This window comes from Carcharodon carcharias, chromosome 3 (assembly GCF_017639515.1).
Source record: "Carcharodon carcharias isolate sCarCar2 chromosome 3, sCarCar2.pri, whole genome shotgun sequence".
Classification (NCBI taxonomy): domain Eukaryota; kingdom Metazoa; phylum Chordata; class Chondrichthyes; order Lamniformes; family Lamnidae; genus Carcharodon; species Carcharodon carcharias.
This window is the reverse complement of record NC_054469.1, coordinates 87,052,061-87,071,244: the sequence shown is the minus strand read 5'-3', so window position 1 is coordinate 87,071,244 and position 19,184 is coordinate 87,052,061. Positions and strand designations below refer to the sequence as shown.

At 42.2% G+C, this 19,184-nt stretch overlaps 1 protein-coding gene across 1 annotated transcript in view; it reads right to left on the bottom strand.

Moving 5' to 3' along the window:
• Positions 1–19,184, bottom strand: part of cntnap2a (contactin associated protein 2a) — a 1,656,857-nt gene that overhangs the window by 1,527,202 nt on the left and 110,471 nt on the right. Inside the window, exon 4 of the mRNA XM_041183966.1 lies at positions 9,752–9,945. Within this exon, the coding sequence (XP_041039900.1) occupies positions 9,752–9,945 (194 nt within the window). The remainder of the gene's footprint in view (positions 1–9,751; positions 9,946–19,184) is intronic.

Below are 19,184 nucleotides of genomic sequence, written 5' to 3'. Positions count from 1 at the left end.
AGGCCTGCTCCAGATAAGTGCCGACATATACACGCCACTTTGGTACAGATGTGTTCTGGACCGACATGATTTCTTGCTGGTGGCACCCATGATTGGGTTTGGGAGGTGGGGTGGAAAGGGGGGGGATCGGCGATTCCAGTCAGGCCTTCATCTGCATTCCATTAGCAGGATGCAAATCAGTTTCACACCAGCCTCTGGTGGGAATGGTGACCTGGGTGGGAACGGAAAATCCCGCTGCCCATTTACGTCAGCGGGAAACCGATTTTTCAGCTTCTGCGGCATTGTCCCCCTGCTTATTTGCCATTAAACCTGCCGTGGGGGGCACTGGAAAAGTCTGCCCATCAACTTTGCTTGGGATGGGAAGGGAGGGGAAAGGGGAAACTTGCAGTTATTTCAAAATAACCATTTTTCTATGTGCTACAACTATCTATCATGGTGCAGCAGGGTAACGGACACAAAAATTGAGTTTTACAAACTTTTAAGAGTGGGTATCAGAATATGTTACTTTTATCAGTTCTCTTGACAGTACGTACTGGAAAAACAAACAAGACTATGGAAAAAAACAGACTGATCACCTATGGCAGGACTCGATTGTGGAATTTTTTTTTCACCTTCAACATGAGATTTATTCACTTCATTAAATTCAGCCGATTAAAAACTCTGCGGACAGCACTAATCAAAATCGTCGGTCATCCCAGAGTGATAGAAACTGAGGAATGTTAGCTCCCAACACGAGGTAAATTCATCAGCTGCCAACCTCCGAGAGCACAGATTCCTCGCTTGCCTTTCAGCCTGGATTCAATCCGTCACCTCCTCATCCAGTTGATCCGGAGATTCGGGGGGAACTCCGAGCCAGCCAGCTCCTGGAACCCGAAAGAGTCGGTGTTGGCCAGCTGCTGGTAAAAGTGCAGGAGGTTGCCCGGGCTCCTCATCTGGTGGAGCCAGGAGTTGGCACCATGTGGCTCAGCTTGTCGGACAGCTCGACAAGGAGATGGAACCTCTCATCTTCGCCCAGCCGCGTTTCCTGCCAGCCCAGGGCAGCAGGTGAACCAGTCACCCATTCCAACACCACCCGCACCCTCTCTTCCAGCTGGGCAGGGGGTTGGTATTTCCGGCTTGGGAAAGAGGGCCTCGTCTGGGATTCCCCAGGATCTTCCTGTTCATTCCTGATCTCAGACTTTTAAACATAATTTATTAATCCCATGGTTACATTTACATAACATTGGTAGAGTATTTTGTGATTACTAAACAATAGCCTTTTTAGGAAGGATAAATTTTTTAACCTTAGCTTCAGCCTTTTAGGTGATATTTTCCTACATGGAACACACTCATGGGTAATGATTTTTAGCTCTGTGTGCTGTCCTTTGCAATGTTGGCTGCCCATATTCAGTTACTCCATATTAGGCACTCTTGACGATGCCAGTTACATCATTTTCCCAGGATCCTTGTTACAGGACCCAGGATCACCACCTTGACCTCCAAATTCAACCTTCCACTCCAATACAGATCCCCAGAATCAACACCTTAAGCTCCAGACTCAGGTGACACATGACTTAAAGCAGATAATGCATGCCCCCACAATTCAGTGATCGCTTCCTGCAGGTTCTCCTCCCTACTGCCCAAGAAAGATGGGAGGTGTTCTTCCCACTGACACCATTAGGAGATCCTACTGCCTGATTAAAGAAGCCTGAATAGAGATTGCAGCTGAGCTTAGCAGCTCCAGGGGCCATATGAGCACCTGGGTCCAATGCAGGCAGAGGTCAATGGCATTCTCACACTGCCAGGGTAAGTACAATGATAGTGTTAGATCAATTTTTGGTCTCATGAGAGCAGCAAGCAATGGGTCTCATGAGGGGAGGGTGCAGGCAAGTGGAAAAATGAAGCCAAAAGCACAGCAGCAATGAGCCCTGCATAGATCTGGGCCCAAACTTTCACGCTCTTATTTCCATCATTATTCAAGTGGTGTGTGAGTGGGCGTATTGAGGGTTACCCAGCTGGCCTCAGAGGAATACGTGCTGATAAGGGGAGTAGGTGCCAATTGTGCTGAAACACATTCTCTCCTTCTGTCTGCAGGAGAAAATGGCACACAACTCCAAAGAAAATGCAAAGATGGGTGGAGGAATGCCCAACATAAGGATGCTCACACCTGCAGAGGAGGAAGCAGTGTTATTGGCAGTGCTGGAGAGAGAGCGGACGGGTGATCACAGATGACGGTGCATAGGGAGAAGAGTGAAGAGGCCTTGAGCTCAACCACTGGGCAGAAAGGAGACACGTGTTACAGAGGGAGAGGAAGAAGAGTTATAAATAATGTGAGCTTAATTCTTTCTGATCTCTAATGCAGGTCCTTGCATTCTGGAGGAATGGCCTGCAGTTCACCTCTGAGGAGGAGGATGCACCATTACACCTTTCCCCATACCCTCTGTCAGTGCAGATACAGCCACCTTGGTGGGCATGCAATTGTGGTTAGAGTTGAGTTCACAATCTAGTAAGCATGTCACAGACATGCCAGAGCATATGGAGGCAATGAGAGCTAAGGGACCTGACTGTCAGAGGACTGTTAGTGGCCAGGCCCATGCTGAGTCCCAGGCTGCTGACAGGATTCTGCTCATAGCCACATGAAACAAACTGGAGATTTTGCAATGGTCAGTGGAATATCTGTCAGAGCTGCCAGAAGCATTGTGTAGACATCCACAGTAGATGGAGGAGTCCATCCATGCCATGAGTTCTGCTATGTCTCAGGTGGTTGAGCACTTGACTTCCTTCATGGAGAGCTTGGAGATCATCATGGCAAGTCAGGATCAGCAGAGCCATCTGTGGATGTTGGGTATTTGCTTGGACCTGCATAGAGCATCATTCTCACCATGGGCTGTATGCAGCGGAGGCTAGGTGAGAGGAGAACAAGGTGCCTGGATCTCCCTCCAGGTCCGCTCCTCCTCAGGTAGTGAGGGAGGTACTACAGTTCACAAAAAGGGAACAGGAACAACAGGCTGCCTCTTCTGGAGGCTTCACTCAGGGCTCTGTGAGCGTGAGCAGCCGGTCCTCAGCCCTTCTGTCAGTGACTCCAGTCCCTCCAGTAACCAAGACCAAAGAGGATGCACCTGCACCTGTGCAGGAACTGCTTGGCATGCCGGGGCCCTTCAGGCCCCAGGTAACGAGAGGACGTTTTTGCCAAAGTCATCTCAGGCAACAAGGCATCACACTCAGGAGCCTGCCTCAGCTGCAGATGTTGTGGATGCACTGAAAGCATAAATGAAAGAACATGTAGGTTGCATGGGTGTTCAAACATTATGTTGCAGCCTATGTTAGTGTGTGATTAAATAGACTATTTAAGACTATAGTTGCAGTGCAGGATCCTCACTTGGTTGAGTGCTGCTGACCTCACTGTCTGCGCAGCAATGGTCCACATCCTCACCAGCAGGCTGGATGGCTTTATTTTCAAAAGCTGTCTGGATCTTCAGTTCATCATGCCTTTTCCAGTCTGGGGCATCTGTCACTTCTTGTGGGTTAGCTTATCAGGCATGGAGACAGAGGAAGAGAGCGTAAGCAAGATGCCTGCCAGGCCAGATGAGAAGGATGCCTGGCATGTGTGGAGTGTGAGTGGTGCCATCGATGGCATGAGGACATGATGTGCAGGAGAGATGAGGGTGTTTGTGAGGGAGTGAGTGGTAATGTCCCCTGAGCTGGCAATGAATGCAAACCCTGTGGATGTGTAATGGGTTTGAGAGTATGAGTTGAGAGTGATGAGAAGAATGACTTATAGTGACAAAATGGAGGAAATTATTCATACGCTATGGGCACTGGGTGGCTGTCCTCTTTTGGAGGGGTTTGGCGCTCACCACCGCTGCCTCACCTCCCCTGATGAGTTGGTGAGCTTGGTGACTGGTCTTTTCCTAGAACGGGAGTAGAGGAGTTCACGGCGGTCTTCCACTGCGTCCAGCAGGCACCCCAGAGACACATCATTATATTTGGAGGCTGCTATCTTCTTTGTTCTTGCGGCCATCTGTCATCTTGAGCAGTCCTGGTTTGTAGACATGAAGTAGGCTGCGCTCTGGTGCTCTTTAAATATGGTGCCTGGAGCAAGGAAGCACTGAGGTCACGGCACAAATCTGAGCCTGCCCACCAGTGATCTGGAGTGTTTCCCATGCATTATTAATGAAGTGGGATGCACCGGGAAGCAGACGTTAGGATGCAAAAACCAAATCAGAGATTGCTGGCTCTGTAGGATGGGGAGGTGGGGATTGGGTAGAGGCATAGAGTAGCCTGCTGCAGATGTTCTGAGGTTGTGGTCAGTTTCAGAGGGGTAATGATGGCAAATGTTCACAATTCACTGTCAACCCCCAATACCACATAAAATCCTGATCAATTATTGATATATTTAAGGGTAGTTAGCTGGTGCCATTTTATTATAACAGTAAAAATGGGTTTATCACAAAAAATAAGCATTTTAATTAAGATTATCTAGTCGGTAGTCATGGGAGATTTTAATATAGACTGGAAAAATCAAACGTGCAAAGGTAGCCTTGATGATGAGTTCATAGAATGTTTTTGGGATAATTTCTCAGAAGAGCATGTTCTGGGGCCAACCAGTGAGTAGGCTGTACTAGATCTAGTATTGTGCAACATGATGGGATTAATTAATGACCTCACAGTGAAGATGGCCCTATGTAGCAGAGACCATAATATGATTGAATTTTACATTCAGTTTGAGGGAGAGAGGAGTGGATCCAAGACTATGTTTTTAAACTTAATAAAGGCAATTATGAGGGCATGAAAGCAGAGCTGGCTAAAGTGAATTGGCAAATTAGGTTAAGGGATAGGTCAATAGAGATGGAGTGGCACACATTTAAGGAGAAATTTCAGAATACACGGAATAGAAACATTCCAACAAATAGGAAAAAGTCCAAGGGATGGGCACACCATCCGCGGTTAACTAGAAAGATTAAAGACAGTACCAAACTTAAAGAAAAAGTGTATAATTGTGCAAAGACAGGTGGAAGACGAGAAGTAAGTATTTCTATAAATATTTTAAAAAGAAATTAGTTAAAAAAGTGAGCATTGGTCCTATAGAAAGTGAGTCTGGAGAATTGATAGTGGAAAACAAGGAAATGGCAGATGAATTGAACAGGTATTTTGCATCAGTTTTCACTATAAAGGATACAAATGACAATTCAGAAGCAGCTATAAACCAAGCAATGGAAGGGAGGGAGGAACGCAGGAAAATTACAATCACCAGAGAACTGGTACTGAGTAAATTGTTGGAGCTGCGGGCTGAGAAGAGCCTGGGTCCTAATGGACTTCATCCCAGGGACTTAAAAAAAGTGGCTCGTGAGATAATTGAAGCATTGGTTTTAATTTTCCAAACCCCCTAAATTCAGAGAATGTCCCATTAGATTGGAAAACAGTAAATTATTCAAAAAGGGAGACAGAAAGTGGGAAACTACAGGCCAGTTAGATCAACATATGTCATAGGAAAAATGTTAGAAGTTATTTTTAATGAAGCTGTAGCAGGGCACTTGGATAAATTCAAGGTAATCAGGCAGAGTTAACATAGTTTTGGAAAAGCGAAATCATGTTTAAACAACTTATTGGAGTTCTTTGAGAAAGTAACATAAAGGGAAATCGGTGGAAGTACTGTACAAAGGTTTCCAGAAGGCATTTGATGAAGGGTTATTGTGGAAAATAAAAGCTTATGGTATAGGGATAACATATTGGCGTAGATAGTAGGTTGGCTGGATAACAGGGAGCAGAGAGTAGACATAAATGGATCTTTTTCAGGTTGGCAAGATGTAACGAGTGGTGTGCCACAGGGATCAGTGCAGGGACCTCAACTATTCACAATTTATATAAATGACTTGGAAGGGATGGATGGGATGTTGGCCAAATTTGCTGATAACCAAAGCTAGGTAGGAAAGTAAGTTGGGAAAAGGACATAAGGAGGCTACAAAAGAATATATGGATAGGTTAAGTATGTGGGCAAAGATCTGGCAAATGGAGTATTATGTGAGAAAGTGAAATTGCCAATTTTGGCAATTAAAAGAAAAGCATATTATCTAAATCGTGACAAAATGCAGAGCTCTGAGATACAGAGGGATCTGGGTGTCTTACCGCATGAATCACAAAAGGCTAGTATGCAGGTATAGCAAGTAATTAGGAAAGCTAATAGAATGTTATAATTTATTGCAAGGGGAATTGAATACATAAGTAGGGAGGTTATGCTTTAGTTATACAGAACACCAGTGAGACCACATCTGAAATATTGTGTACAGTATTGGTCACCTTATTTAAGGGAAGATGTAAATGCATTGGAAGCAGTTCAGAGAAGGTTTACCAGATTAATATCTGGAATGGGTGGGTTCTTTTATGAGGAAAGGTTGGACAGGCTAGGCTTGTATCTGCTGGAGTTTAGAATAGTAAGAGCTGACTTGATTGAAACATATAGGGCAGGATTTTCGGGTCGTCGGGCGGGTGTGGTGGGCGGGCTGGGAGTGGCTGGGAAACGGCCCACCGCCCGCAATCGGCTCCTGACCGCGATTTCATACTGGCTGGCCAACTAATGGCAAGCCAGCGTGGAATGCATGTGGAGAAGCTCAGCGCTGCTGAGGTGGGGGCAAGAGGAGCGTGAGCGCAAAACTCTGTGCATGCATGGGGGAGCGCACACTGAAAGCTCCTGAAGGCAGGGAGCTGCATCAGGGAGCTGAAGAATTTTAAAATAAAAAATAAAGCCTTTGAAAATTGGAACAGAGATGTCCCCACATAGGACTCACTCAAATGAACATAAACATAATAAAAATTATGTCAATACATTTTTATTTTTTAAAATTGATGTCGGAAACCTCATCTCGCCCATTGATGAGGTTTCCTCAAAAATGCAAAGGCAGCCTAGCCAATTCGCCGGCCCACCAACCGAAATATCGCGCAAGATTGCGATGACGTCGGGATCCTCGCCTGACGTCATCATGCACTATTTTACACCCGATTGGGTCGGGCGCGCACCTTCTCCTGGGATGTAAAGTTCTGCCCATAAAATCCTGAGGGGCCTTGACAGGGTGGATGTGGAGGGGATGTTTCCTTTTGTAGGAGAATCTAGAACTACGGGTCACTGTTTAAAAATAAGGGGTCGTCCATTTAAAACGGAGATGAGGCGAAATTTTTTCTCTCAGAGGATTGTGAGTCTTTGTGACAATCTTCCTGAAAAGGCTGTAGAAGCAGAGTCTTGAATATTTTTAAGGCAGAGGTGGATAGATTCTTGGTAAGCAAGGAGGTGATAGGTTATCGGGGTAGATGGGATGCAGATTTGAGGTTACGATCAGATCAGTCCTTATCTTATTAAATGCCAGAGCAGGCTTGAGTGCCGAATGGCCTATTCCTGCTCCTTGTTCAATGTCTGTAAGTGGCCTGATTTTAATTCACTGAAAATGACTTTACAAAAGCCATTCTGAAACATTTCTGAATTTCACTGGTGTACACTAGTCAGTTTCTTAGTAAGCTTTTAAAATATGCCGATGAGTGCCTGTGCAGCTAACAAAACTAGCTTAATTAAGATAAAAGCAAAATACTGCAGATGCTGGAAATCTGAAGCAAAAACAAAAATAAAAATACCTGGAAAAACTCAGCAGGTCTGATAGCATCTGCGGAGAGGAATGTATTTAATGTTTCGAGTCCATATGACTCTTCATCAGAACTAAGGAAAAATAGAAATGAGGTGAAATATAATTAAGAATCTCCTTGAATGTTTGCAAATAAGAAAAACTCGCCATCGTCATTAATTTGATTTGGAAGCATAGCCAGTGTTGTGGGAAGAGCAGGCTTCTAGCACCATGTTTATTAAACCAGCATTAAAGAATGAGGAAATTCAGTGTATGCTTGACTTAACTTGAATTTAAAATTCTGTTTTACCCTTTGAACTGAGTTGGCTGACTTCAATGCAGTTTGGACCAAAAACCAGCACAAACTTTAAGCCTTGATCCGCAGCTTCTTTGCTACATTTGTGTCCACAGTTGCTATTAGTCTGGCTTAGCAAATGAGCACCATTGTAATATGTCATTAAGAGATAGTAGCATGACATCACTAGAAGGGAAGTGTATCATGCGATCCAGTCTTACTTTCACTTTTGCTTTTAAGCAGAGCACATGCACAGCTCGGTTGCTGATATCATCGGGCTTTCTATCTATGTATATCTGTTCTTACGTGCCTATTCTAAATAAATGAACACATAACGTGTTTACGCAATCCCTTATGAATTACTGGTGCCTTTATACCATTATAACTACACGACAGGCACTCTGCAGATTTTTCTTAAATTTGGAATCAGTAAACCAATAATATCCATAGCAGGATTAAACATGTGACAAAGCATCAATACTCACTATTAACATAGTTTAACAAAGAAAAAAAGTTAAAGGCAAATAAATACATAAAAATGTGTGTAATTTAAAAAAAGAAATATCAGAATTTTGTAAGTTTTATATTGGAAAGCAAATGTCATCAGAAGTATTAGATCTGGATTTAGTCACCTCTTGAGCATAAAATATAATCTAGTGCACAAATGGCTGGGTATTTTTTATAAATATATTAATTCAATATAAATTTATACAAGACACATAGAAGTATATGGATTGCAAGAAATTATTTCATAAATTCTTCCTTTAAGCAATAAACTTCAAATTTGATCAACTGACTAAGTACATTATGAAATATAGGAACATATTTATAAACTGACATGTTAAACAACACACAACTGATGAAATAATTCTTATATGTTTGTCACACTGATATATATTTCTTTGTAAACATATCCTCTCTGAGGCCAACCACAATGCTGACAGTATCTGCAACATTAACTGAACTCTGCAGGGATAGATAGTTAGGCTTGTTTCTGCTTTGTTTGGGTGCACTAGAAAGCCTGTGTCATGGCTAGAGAGAAGGACACATCAGTTAATCAGCTTGAACTTCTAATATTTGTAATGCTTGTGATGCTTAATAAAAAAAAACATGCTAATGGTTGTGTAAAAGTTTAATGCTTACTATCTGGATGCCAAAATGCAGCATTCAAGGAAGGCAACAACTAACTACATAGAAATACACATGGCACAAGGAAACGATGCTGATATTTTCAAACCAGTTTCTTTAAAGTGTGAAATTTCAGATGTTTCAATCATTGCTAATGTTACCTTAGGTTAATTGATTAACATTGTATTTATTGTTATCCCCTTTCCAATATGATTCCAGTCTCTTATTTAACATTTATTTAATATTTAATAATATTAACTTATTTAATATTTAATAAAACCAACACAATTGGTATTGCAGTCTCAGTTGTGTAAATAATCATGATCCTTTCTATGTTCATTCTGCTTCTTGAATAAATTTATGCCACCAACCTTTTTAGCATGTGCATTAATCAGGATCTGAATACTACTTTTGGTCTGCAGAAATGAATACTGTGTCATTAATACACAAGCTTAATGCATATAAGAAACCCAGTTGTTTGCTTGGATGTTGCTGTGGCTTGTTATAGCTAATTCCCGGCTAATGTAATACTTCAAAACCACCTGCATTTACATCACAGGCCTCAATATTTTTCACCACTCCTTAGTTTACAAAGGCAATGTTTGCAAACGTGTATATGAATTCACTAGAAGTAATACACAAAGAAACATATTAAGCTAAATCATAGATCATTAACTGTAGACATATCCTGTTGTCACTATACAGTATTTAAACTAAAGAATCAACTGAAGTTGGTACATACCCATATGTTGCCATCCTGATGGTACGGTTTCCAGTTCCGCCCTTTATCACTGTAAAGTAGTCTGTATTGTGTCACCCAATCTGAACTGCTGTACCTGCCTTGGGTTGCTACAGCCGTGACCTGTTTCCTGTTCCCAAAGTCCATCTGCAACCACTGGTAATGATCAGAATCCAGAGGGGACCAGCCACCAGCACCTACACAGTAGGGGAAAAAAAATGGAAAAATCAATGCATTTTCATGAAGATTATTTCTAGAAGAGAACTGTATTAGCATTAAAACAAAAGCATATATATATACATTAAATCCACCAAAATAAGATCACTGGAATATCACTGTTAAATATTATTTTAAATAGCCTATTCTCACTTAGACATGATATTCACACATTTCTTAACACAGAACACAGCTGTTGAGGAATATAGAGTTATTGCTCATGGATAGGCAACATGGTTGAACGTCCCTGTTCTTGTATTCTAATTTCTATGTAATTCTACAAAAATACAATAATAGTCAAATTTTTTTTTGAGGTTGGAGCTGGTATCTTTTATCTTTCACAATGGGCTGGATCTTGCTGGGTTGAGGAATTTTACGACATGCACATCGGCTAGACTTTTTCTTGCACTCTTCAAATTTAAAATATTTTATGGCAGAAGTAACTGAATGTGCACCATTGATAATGGGATGGTGAAATAACTGGGAGTACTTTTTGATAATGGAATGGTGAAATAACTGGAAGTACTCCATGATAATGGAATGGTAACACAATGGGGCATTTCGAACCTCAGTTAATTGGTGAGAACAAGAGTCTATCTCCTTAACCAATGAGATATAAGGGTTGAGAAAAAAATGAGAATGACAGAGGAGAAGAGTCAGTTAGAGTGGGTGAAATAGAGATAAGTCAGGTACAAAAAAGAAATACAGAGAGGAAAGGAAAGGTTGGATTTAAAAAAAAATAGGCAAGAGGAAAGGTAAGACAAATAAATGAGGATTTGATATTTATAATGTCATTAACAACAATTGGTCACATGCAGGAATGACTTTGAACATTTTAAATTGTTCCCATTCTGGATCAGAGAGGTTGATTAGTATTGTATTAACAATCATCCTACTGTTAAAAAGGCATTGAAACTATAAGTTACAAGACTTAACTTGATATAGTGGGCAATTCATATGCAAATCCAGCAAGTTCTTACAGTTCTTTCATTTATATTATGAGGAAGTAGTTACAGTTCAATGCTGTGGTTAATAATCGATTCAAAGACTTTAGCTGATGCAGTGTGAATGGTTGTGATGCCATCAGGAATGGATCTCTCAGAGCAGAAATTCAATATGTGGTCGATAGTCTGACTTGGATGATCATCATCACAACTTGAGCTATTCTTCATGTTCCACTTGTGGAGCAAGTGGCCACATCTTCCCTGGCCTGTCCTCAATTGGGTAAGGGTTGTCCAGGTTTTGCATGGAAGGTTGAAATCCGGGACTTCACCACTCGGCCAGTTATCAGGTTACGGCTGATGATGTTTACAGTCAATCAGAAGGTGCGCCATCAAGAGATGATGCTGTTGTCAGTTTGTAGGGTATGGAGTGTGTTCCAGTAGAGACTATAGTATTTCAGACGAGTGTGTATGTTTTTTTTTCCCAAGGTCCTATGCCAATAGGACTGCTTTGTTAGCTGTTGGCCAGTGGTGTTCTCTGAGGAAGAAGTTTTCCCTGCAGACATCAGGACATTCAATATGTGCTAGTACAGGAAATCACTCAGCTGCGTTGGTCTCAAAATCGCAGAAATAATCTGCATGGCTTCCCAGAAGTAGATAATTACCAAGTTTGTGCAGTGGCTCCTGAGCCAGGTTGAGCAGCAGTACTCTGCTGTAAGGTAAACCACGGTGAGTGAAGCTGTGCATAGTGTGTTGGCTCTGCTGCCCAGGTGGCACCTGTCAGTTTCCACACATGATTCACTCTCACCTTGACCTTGGCTCCGGTGTTTCAAGGTAGGTCAATGTATGGTCAAGAGTGATGCCAAGATATTTTGCATTGAGTTTTGGGTGAGTGGTCTGCCATAGGACAGGACATGAAGCGCCTCCTTGGCTTTCAAGTTGTTCAGGTGGAAGGCCAAAATGACAATCTTGGCGGTGTTTTGTCATAATCTCCATTTTCCAAAAGAAGGCTTCCGGAGAACATACATCTTCAGTCAGTGCTTTCTCAAGTTCTTTAGCCAGAAAACCAGGACCAAGTCATCAGCAGATGTGAAGAGCCATGACTTTATAGGAGGGAGGTCACTGGTACATACGGTGAAGCGAGCTTGTGTGAGGACAGATCCCTGTTGGAGCCCATTGTGTATGGTTATGAGTGGGTGGCTGATTTGATCTCAAAGGTGCAAACAGATCAAACGGTTGCTGACCTTGCGGTTGATAAGTAATAGGATTTTCATAGATCAGATTATTTTTGACAGCTTCAGCAGTATGGCTGTGTGCCACACTATGTCATGTGCATGGGATAAGTGTGTCATGGGAACAGGAAACTGGACTCAATGTGTGAGGTCAATGTCAAGATCTGCTCAGAGTGGTAATAATCTGTGCAACAACCTGCTTGTTGGGGAGGGTGTACTGCTGCTTCCAGGGTGGGTCTATTTAGCAGGAGGTGTTCCAGGACCTTATTGACAGCAGGGAGAAGGGGCAGTCACTGTGTGGGTCGCTTGACAATGGCCGCTATCTAGGATTGGTGCTAGATGTTTGGAATGGTGCCTAATCTGTGGATGTTGATAAAGAACTTTGCTAGCCACTTCCTTCCTTCGATCCGATGATCTTGAGGAATTCTGGGTAAATCCCATCGACTCCTGCTGCTTTATCTGATTTGGTTGATGTCAGAGTGTTGTCCATTTCCTCTTGTGTGTAAGGGTTTGAGAAATGAGTCCACTCTGGGGCAGTCTTGAGAGACTACAATTATTAAAAATAATGGGAAGTCTGAGGGCGAATTTCTGTTTGTGCAAAGCAAATGATAAAATGATCTAAATCGACTGGCGAGTTCTAGAGATTAACAACTCATGGTATATCTCTTTGCTAGCAGATTTGTACATTTACAATGACATACAATGTTACTAGGCTGACACTTTTACAGCAAGATTTAGTACGCTATTATTCAATACACCTAGAAATTGTCATTACGACAATGACACTTCAGTAAAAACGTATCAAATGAGGTTGGAGGATAGGGGAAGCCATTCAGATCTTGAAGTCAATAACTTTTAAAAATATTTTTATTCTTTCATGGGATGTGGGATCGCTGGCAAGGCCAGCATTTGGTGCCCATCCGTAACTGCCCTTGAGAAGGTGGTGGTGAGTCACATTCTTGAACTGCTGGAGTTCCAGGGTTGTGACCCAAAGACAGTGAAGAAGCAGTGATATAGTTCCAAGTCAGGGTGATGTGTGGCTTAGAGGGGTGTTGCAGGTTGTGGTGTTGCCATGCATCTGCTACTCTTGTCCTTCTGGTGGTAGTGGTTGCAGGTTTGGAAGATGTTGTCGAAGGAGCCTTGGTGAGTCACTGCAGTGCATCTTGTATATTGTACACACTGCTGTCATTGTAGTGGGGGTAGTGAATGTTTATGTTGGTGGATGAGGTGCCGATCAAGCAGGATGCTTTATCCTAAATGGTGTTGGGCTTCTTGATTGGTGTTGGAATTGCATTCATTCAGGCAAGTGGAGATTATTCCATTAAACTCCTGACTTTGTCTTGTTGATGGTGGACAGGCTTTGGGAAGTCAGGAGGTGAGTTACTCGCTGCAGAATTCCTAGCCTCTGACTTGCTGTTGTGGCCACAGTATTTGCATGGCTGGTCCAGTTCAGTTTCTGGTCAATGGTAGCCCCTAGGATGTTGATAAGTGAGGGGGGCTGGGTGGGGGTGGGGTGGGGGAGGTGTTGGTGGGGGTGGGCAGTGCTGGTAATGCCATTGGATGTTAAGAGCAGATGGTTAGATTCTCTCCTGTTGGAGATAGTCATTGCCTGGCACTTGTGTGGCATGAATATCTCTTGCCACTTTCAGGCCAAGCTTCAGTATTGTCTAGGTCCTGCTGCATATAGATATAGGCTGCTTAAATATCTGATATATATGTACATAAGAATATACAAATTGGGAGCAGGAGTAGGCCATTTGGCCCCTCAAGGCTGCTCCACCATTCAATAAGATCATGGTTGACCTGATTGTTGCCTCAACTCCACATTCCACCTACCTTTGATAAACTTTGACTCTTTTGTTCGTCAAGAATCTATCTACCTCTGCCTCAAAAATACATTAACATCGCCTCCACTGTGCTCTGGGGAAGGGAGTTGCAAAGATTCATGACCCTCTGAGAGAAAAAAATTCTTCTTATCTCCATCTTAAGTGGGAGACCCCTTACTTTGAAATTGCGTCCCCTAGTTCTAGCCTTTTCCACAAGGGGAATCTTCCTTTCACCACCTGCCCTGTCAAGTCCCCTCAGGATCTTCTATGTTTCAATAAGATTGCCTCTCATTCTCTTAAACTCCAATAGATACAGGCCCAGTCTGTCCAATCTTTCCTCATAAAATAATCCCTTCACCCCAGACATCAGTCAAGTGAACCTTCTCTGAACTGCTTCTAATCCATTTATATCCTTTCTTAAATAAAGAGACCAAAACTGTACACAGTATTCTAAATGTGGTCTCACCAAAGCCCTGTACAACAGTAGCAAAACATCCCTACTTTTACATTCCATTTCCCTTGCAATAAACACCAACATTGCATTTGCCTTCATAATCACTTCCTACACCTATATGCCACCTTTACCTGATTGATGTATCAGGACATCCAGATCCCTCCGCACTACAGAGTTCTGCAATCTCTTTCAATTTAAATAATATGCTGTTTTTCTATTCTTCTTGCCAAAGTGGACACGTTCACATTTTCCCACATTATACTCCATTTGCCAATTTTTTGACCATTCGTTTAGCCTATCTATGCCCCTTTGCAGACTTGTCCTCTTTACAACTTATTTTTCTATCTATCTTTGTGCCTTCAGCAAATTTAGCAATCATACATTCCGTCCCTTCATCCAAGTCATTGATAGGAATTGTAAACAGTTGAGGCCCCAGCACTGATCCCTATGGCACTCCATTTGTCACACCTAGCCCACCCAAAAAAGCCCCATTATTCCCTACTCTCTGCTTCCTGTTAGCTAATCAAGCTCCTATCCATGCAAAAAAACAGAAAATGCTCTTCTTCAGAGCAGAGTCATACCCTTATCCCTATCCATGCTAATATTTTACCCCGTACACCATGGGCTCTTATTTTACGCAGTAACCTCTGATGCGGCACCTTGTCAAATGCCTTCTGGGAATCTAAGTACAGCACAACATCCACAGATTCCCCTTTATCCATCTTGCTTGTTACTTCCTCAAATAACTATTATATTATCCAAACATAATTTCCCTTTCACAAAACCATGTTGACTCTGCTTGATTGCATTGAACTTTTCTACGTGCACTGCTATAACCTTCTTAATAATAGATTCCAGCAATTTCCCCTCAACAGATGTTAAGCTAACTAGCCTGTAGTTTCCTGCTTTCTGTCTCCTTCCTTTTTTGAATAGAGAAGTCAAATTTGCTATTTTCCAATCAGATGGGATCTTTCCAGAAACTGGGGAATTGTGGAAAATTAAAACCAATTTTACCATCTCAGCAGCCACTTCTTTTAAGGCCCTAGGATGAAGTCCATTAGGATCTGGAGACTTGTCAGCTTTTAGTTCTAATAATTTTCTCAGTGTCCTTTCCCTGGTGATTGTAATTGTTTTAAGTTTCTCCCTCCCTTTCACCTCCTGATTCATAATTATTTCTGGGATGTTAGTTGTATCCACTACAGTGAAGACAGTTGCCTAATATCTGCTCAATTCATGTATCATTTCCTTATTTTCCATTATTAATTCTCCATTCTCACTCTCTAGAGGACCAACACTCACTTTACTTACTCTTCTTTTTTAAATACCTGTAGAATTTCCATCTGTTTTTATAATTCTAGCTAGCTGTAGAAACACACGCTGGAAGCTTCTTAGTCAAGCAAAACAAACTTTATTTACACAAGAACTTTTGTGGCTGCTTGTATCTAGCCAGCTCCTCATACAACCATTTCCTAGGAAACTCCTCCTTGGGAATTTATTCCCCTGTGCTAGCTACACATTGGTTGAACAAACCACGTGACTCCCTACTGCGGTAAACTGATCTTAAATTGACAGTCATCACACCAGCTTTCTCTTGTACTCCAATTTCTCCCTCCTTATTGATCTCATAGTTTTTCTTTGATGTTCTTTATAATCTGTTCAATCTTCTGACCTGTCACTTGTATTTGTGGAATTATATGCTTTCTCTTTCAATTTGATGCTATCGTCAACTTCTTAAGTTAGCCACTGATAGTGTGTCCTTCCCTTACACTCTTTCTCTCTCATTGGAATCTATCTTTTATGAGTATTCTGAAATATCTCCTTAAATGTCTGCCACTGCAGCTCTATTGACCTATCCTTTAACCTAATTTCCCAGTTCACTTTAGCCAGCTCTGTGTTCATGTCCTCAAAATTAAAATACTCATCTTAGATCCACTCCTCTCTCCCTCAAACTAAACGGGAAATTCAATCATATTAGGATCAATGCTACCTAGAAATGCCTTCACTATGAGTTCATTAATTAATCCTGTCTCATTGTACACTACCAGATCTAGTATAGCCTGCTTTCTTGTTGGTGCTAAAACTTGCTACTCTGAGAAACTGTCCCAAAAACACTCTGTGAATTTATCATCCCATCTACCTTTGTCAATCTGATCTGCCCAATCTATATGTAGATTAAAATCACCCATGATTATCACCATGCTTTTCTCACAAGCCCCCATTATTGCTCCCTGTATACCTCATCCTACAGTGCAGCTACTATTAGGGGCCTATAAACCACTCCCACAAGTGACTTTTAACTTTACTATTTCCCATCTCTACCCAAACTGATTCTACATCTTGATCTCAAGAACTAAGATAATCTCTCTCTATTGTAGCAATGTAATCCTTAATTAACAGAGCCACCCTGCACCTTTTCCTAGCTTCCTGTCCTTCTTAATTGTCATGTACATTTTAATATTCAAATCCCAGTCTTTGTTATCCTGCAGTCACATCTCTGCAAAGGCTATCAGATCATACATTTTTATTTTACTTGTGCTGTCAATTCATCTGTTTTATTATGTACGCTATGTGCATTCAGACACAGAGACTTTAGTTCTATCTTTTTACTTTTTTTGTAACTTCTTAGGTTTGTACACTCTGTCCCTTCCTGCCACACTCTGATCATAATTTCCTTATTCCTAACTTGCTCTTTCGCCTTGTCTTCTCTATATAATTCAACACATCTTCCAAACTTGATTCCCTTGCCCCAACTTTTAAGTTAAACCTCACTCTACCATCGTAGTTATACAACTTGATAGAACACTCATGCTAGCAAGGTTCAAATGAAGGCCATCCCAAAGGTACAGCTCCCTATTGCCCCAGTACTCATGCCACCAACTCATGAATCAAAACCAATTTTTCCCACACCAATTTTTCAGCCAAGCATTTAACTCTCTAACGTGATTTACCATAGGCCAATTTGCTCATGATTCAGATTGTAATCCAGAGATTATTGTCTTTGAGGTTCTGCTTTTTAATTTAGCCCAAAGCTGCTCATACCCCCTCAGCAGAACGTCTTTCCTAGTTCTACCTACGCCCATTGGTACCTACGTGGACCACGACCACTGGATCCTTCCTCTTCCATTTCAAGTTCCTCTCCAGCCCAGAACAGATATTCTGAACCCTGGTACAGGGCAGGCAACACACATTCTGGACTTCCACTGTTGGCTGCAGAGAGCTTTGTCTATCCCACTGACTATTCTGCCCCCAACAACCACTACATTTCAATTAACTATCTCTGCTTGAATGGCTTCCTGTACCCTGGGGCCATGCTAAATTTGCTCATCCACCCTGCTGCCACCACTTTCATTCACACAGGCTGCAAGAACATCAAACCTGTTGGACAATTGCAAAGCCTGAGGCTCTACCATTTCGATCGTCATGTCTGCCTTACTTGCCGTCACATGCTCCTGCCCCTGACCAAATCAGAAGACCCTATCCTAAGGGGTGTGACTGCCCCCGGTACAAAGTCTCCTGGTAACTTTCCCCCCTCCCTGATGCATCAGAATGTCTGCAACTTGACTTCCAGCTCAATGGCTGTGAGCCGAAGATCCTCAAGCCGCAAACACTTACTGCAGGCATGTTTACTCTGGATCACACTGGTGTCCAGCAATTCCCACTTTCTGCAGTCACAGTACATCACATATCCGCCTAGATTTATTATGTGTTAATTAATTTATTAATTTATAATTAATAAACACTGCTACTCCTGATGATCTTTACTATTGCTAGTAAACCTTATTATGACTAAAAAAGCCTTACAATTACGAAGAAATCACACAAGTATTGAACATAAATGAGCAAAAAATTCACCAACCAATCACTTATCTGTTTTCCTGTGATGTCACACTTTGTTTTCTCTCAGAACGCAGCTACTCCACTCTGGAGCCACAGGCTAGTCTGGATTGGATAGCTCTTCTCGGTGGTGGTTACTGCCTCCGGGTCATCTTTTCACCTACTCTTCTAGGTGTTCGTTATGGCCCCTGACCCCTCTTATCGCCCTCTCTTCTAGATGGTGATTACTGCCTCTGGGTCCTCTATGCACCCGATCTTCTAGGTGTTGGTTACTGCCTCGGAGTCCTCCTTTCACCCACTCTGATGAGTTGCAAATGGTTCTGAACATTGTGCAATCATCAGCAAACATTGGAGGGAAGGTCATTGATGAAGCAGCTCAAGATGGTTGAGCTAGGACAACACTATGAGGAACTCCTGCAGTGATGTCCTGAGACTGAGACGATTGGTCTCCAACAACCACATGCAACTCCATTTGACCTAGGTGTGATTCCAAACAGTGAGGAATATTCCCCGTGATTTCCATTGACTTCTATTTTGCCAGGGCATCTTAATCCCAAACTTGGTCTAATGCTGCCTTGATGGCAAGAGCAGTCTCTCAAATCTCAGCTCTCAAATTCAGCTCTTTTTTCTATATCTGGGCCAAGGCTGCAAGGAGATCAGGAGCTGAGTGGCCCTGATGGAAGCCAACTAAGCACCATGACCATTTATTCCTCATCATTTATGACGTTCTAATTTAAGTGGAGAAAATTAAGTACCATTTGCCTTAATTTCAGGGCTGAATGTGCAACAGGCATCCATATTTTGTTTCTGGGCCATGTAGCATTCAAGACATTTCTCAATGGGCAGGCTGGCTGTCATTTCCCATTTCTCAGCTGGTACTTATACCAGAGTTCCCTACTGTTGCCCAACACCTATCAGATTCACACGTGTTAA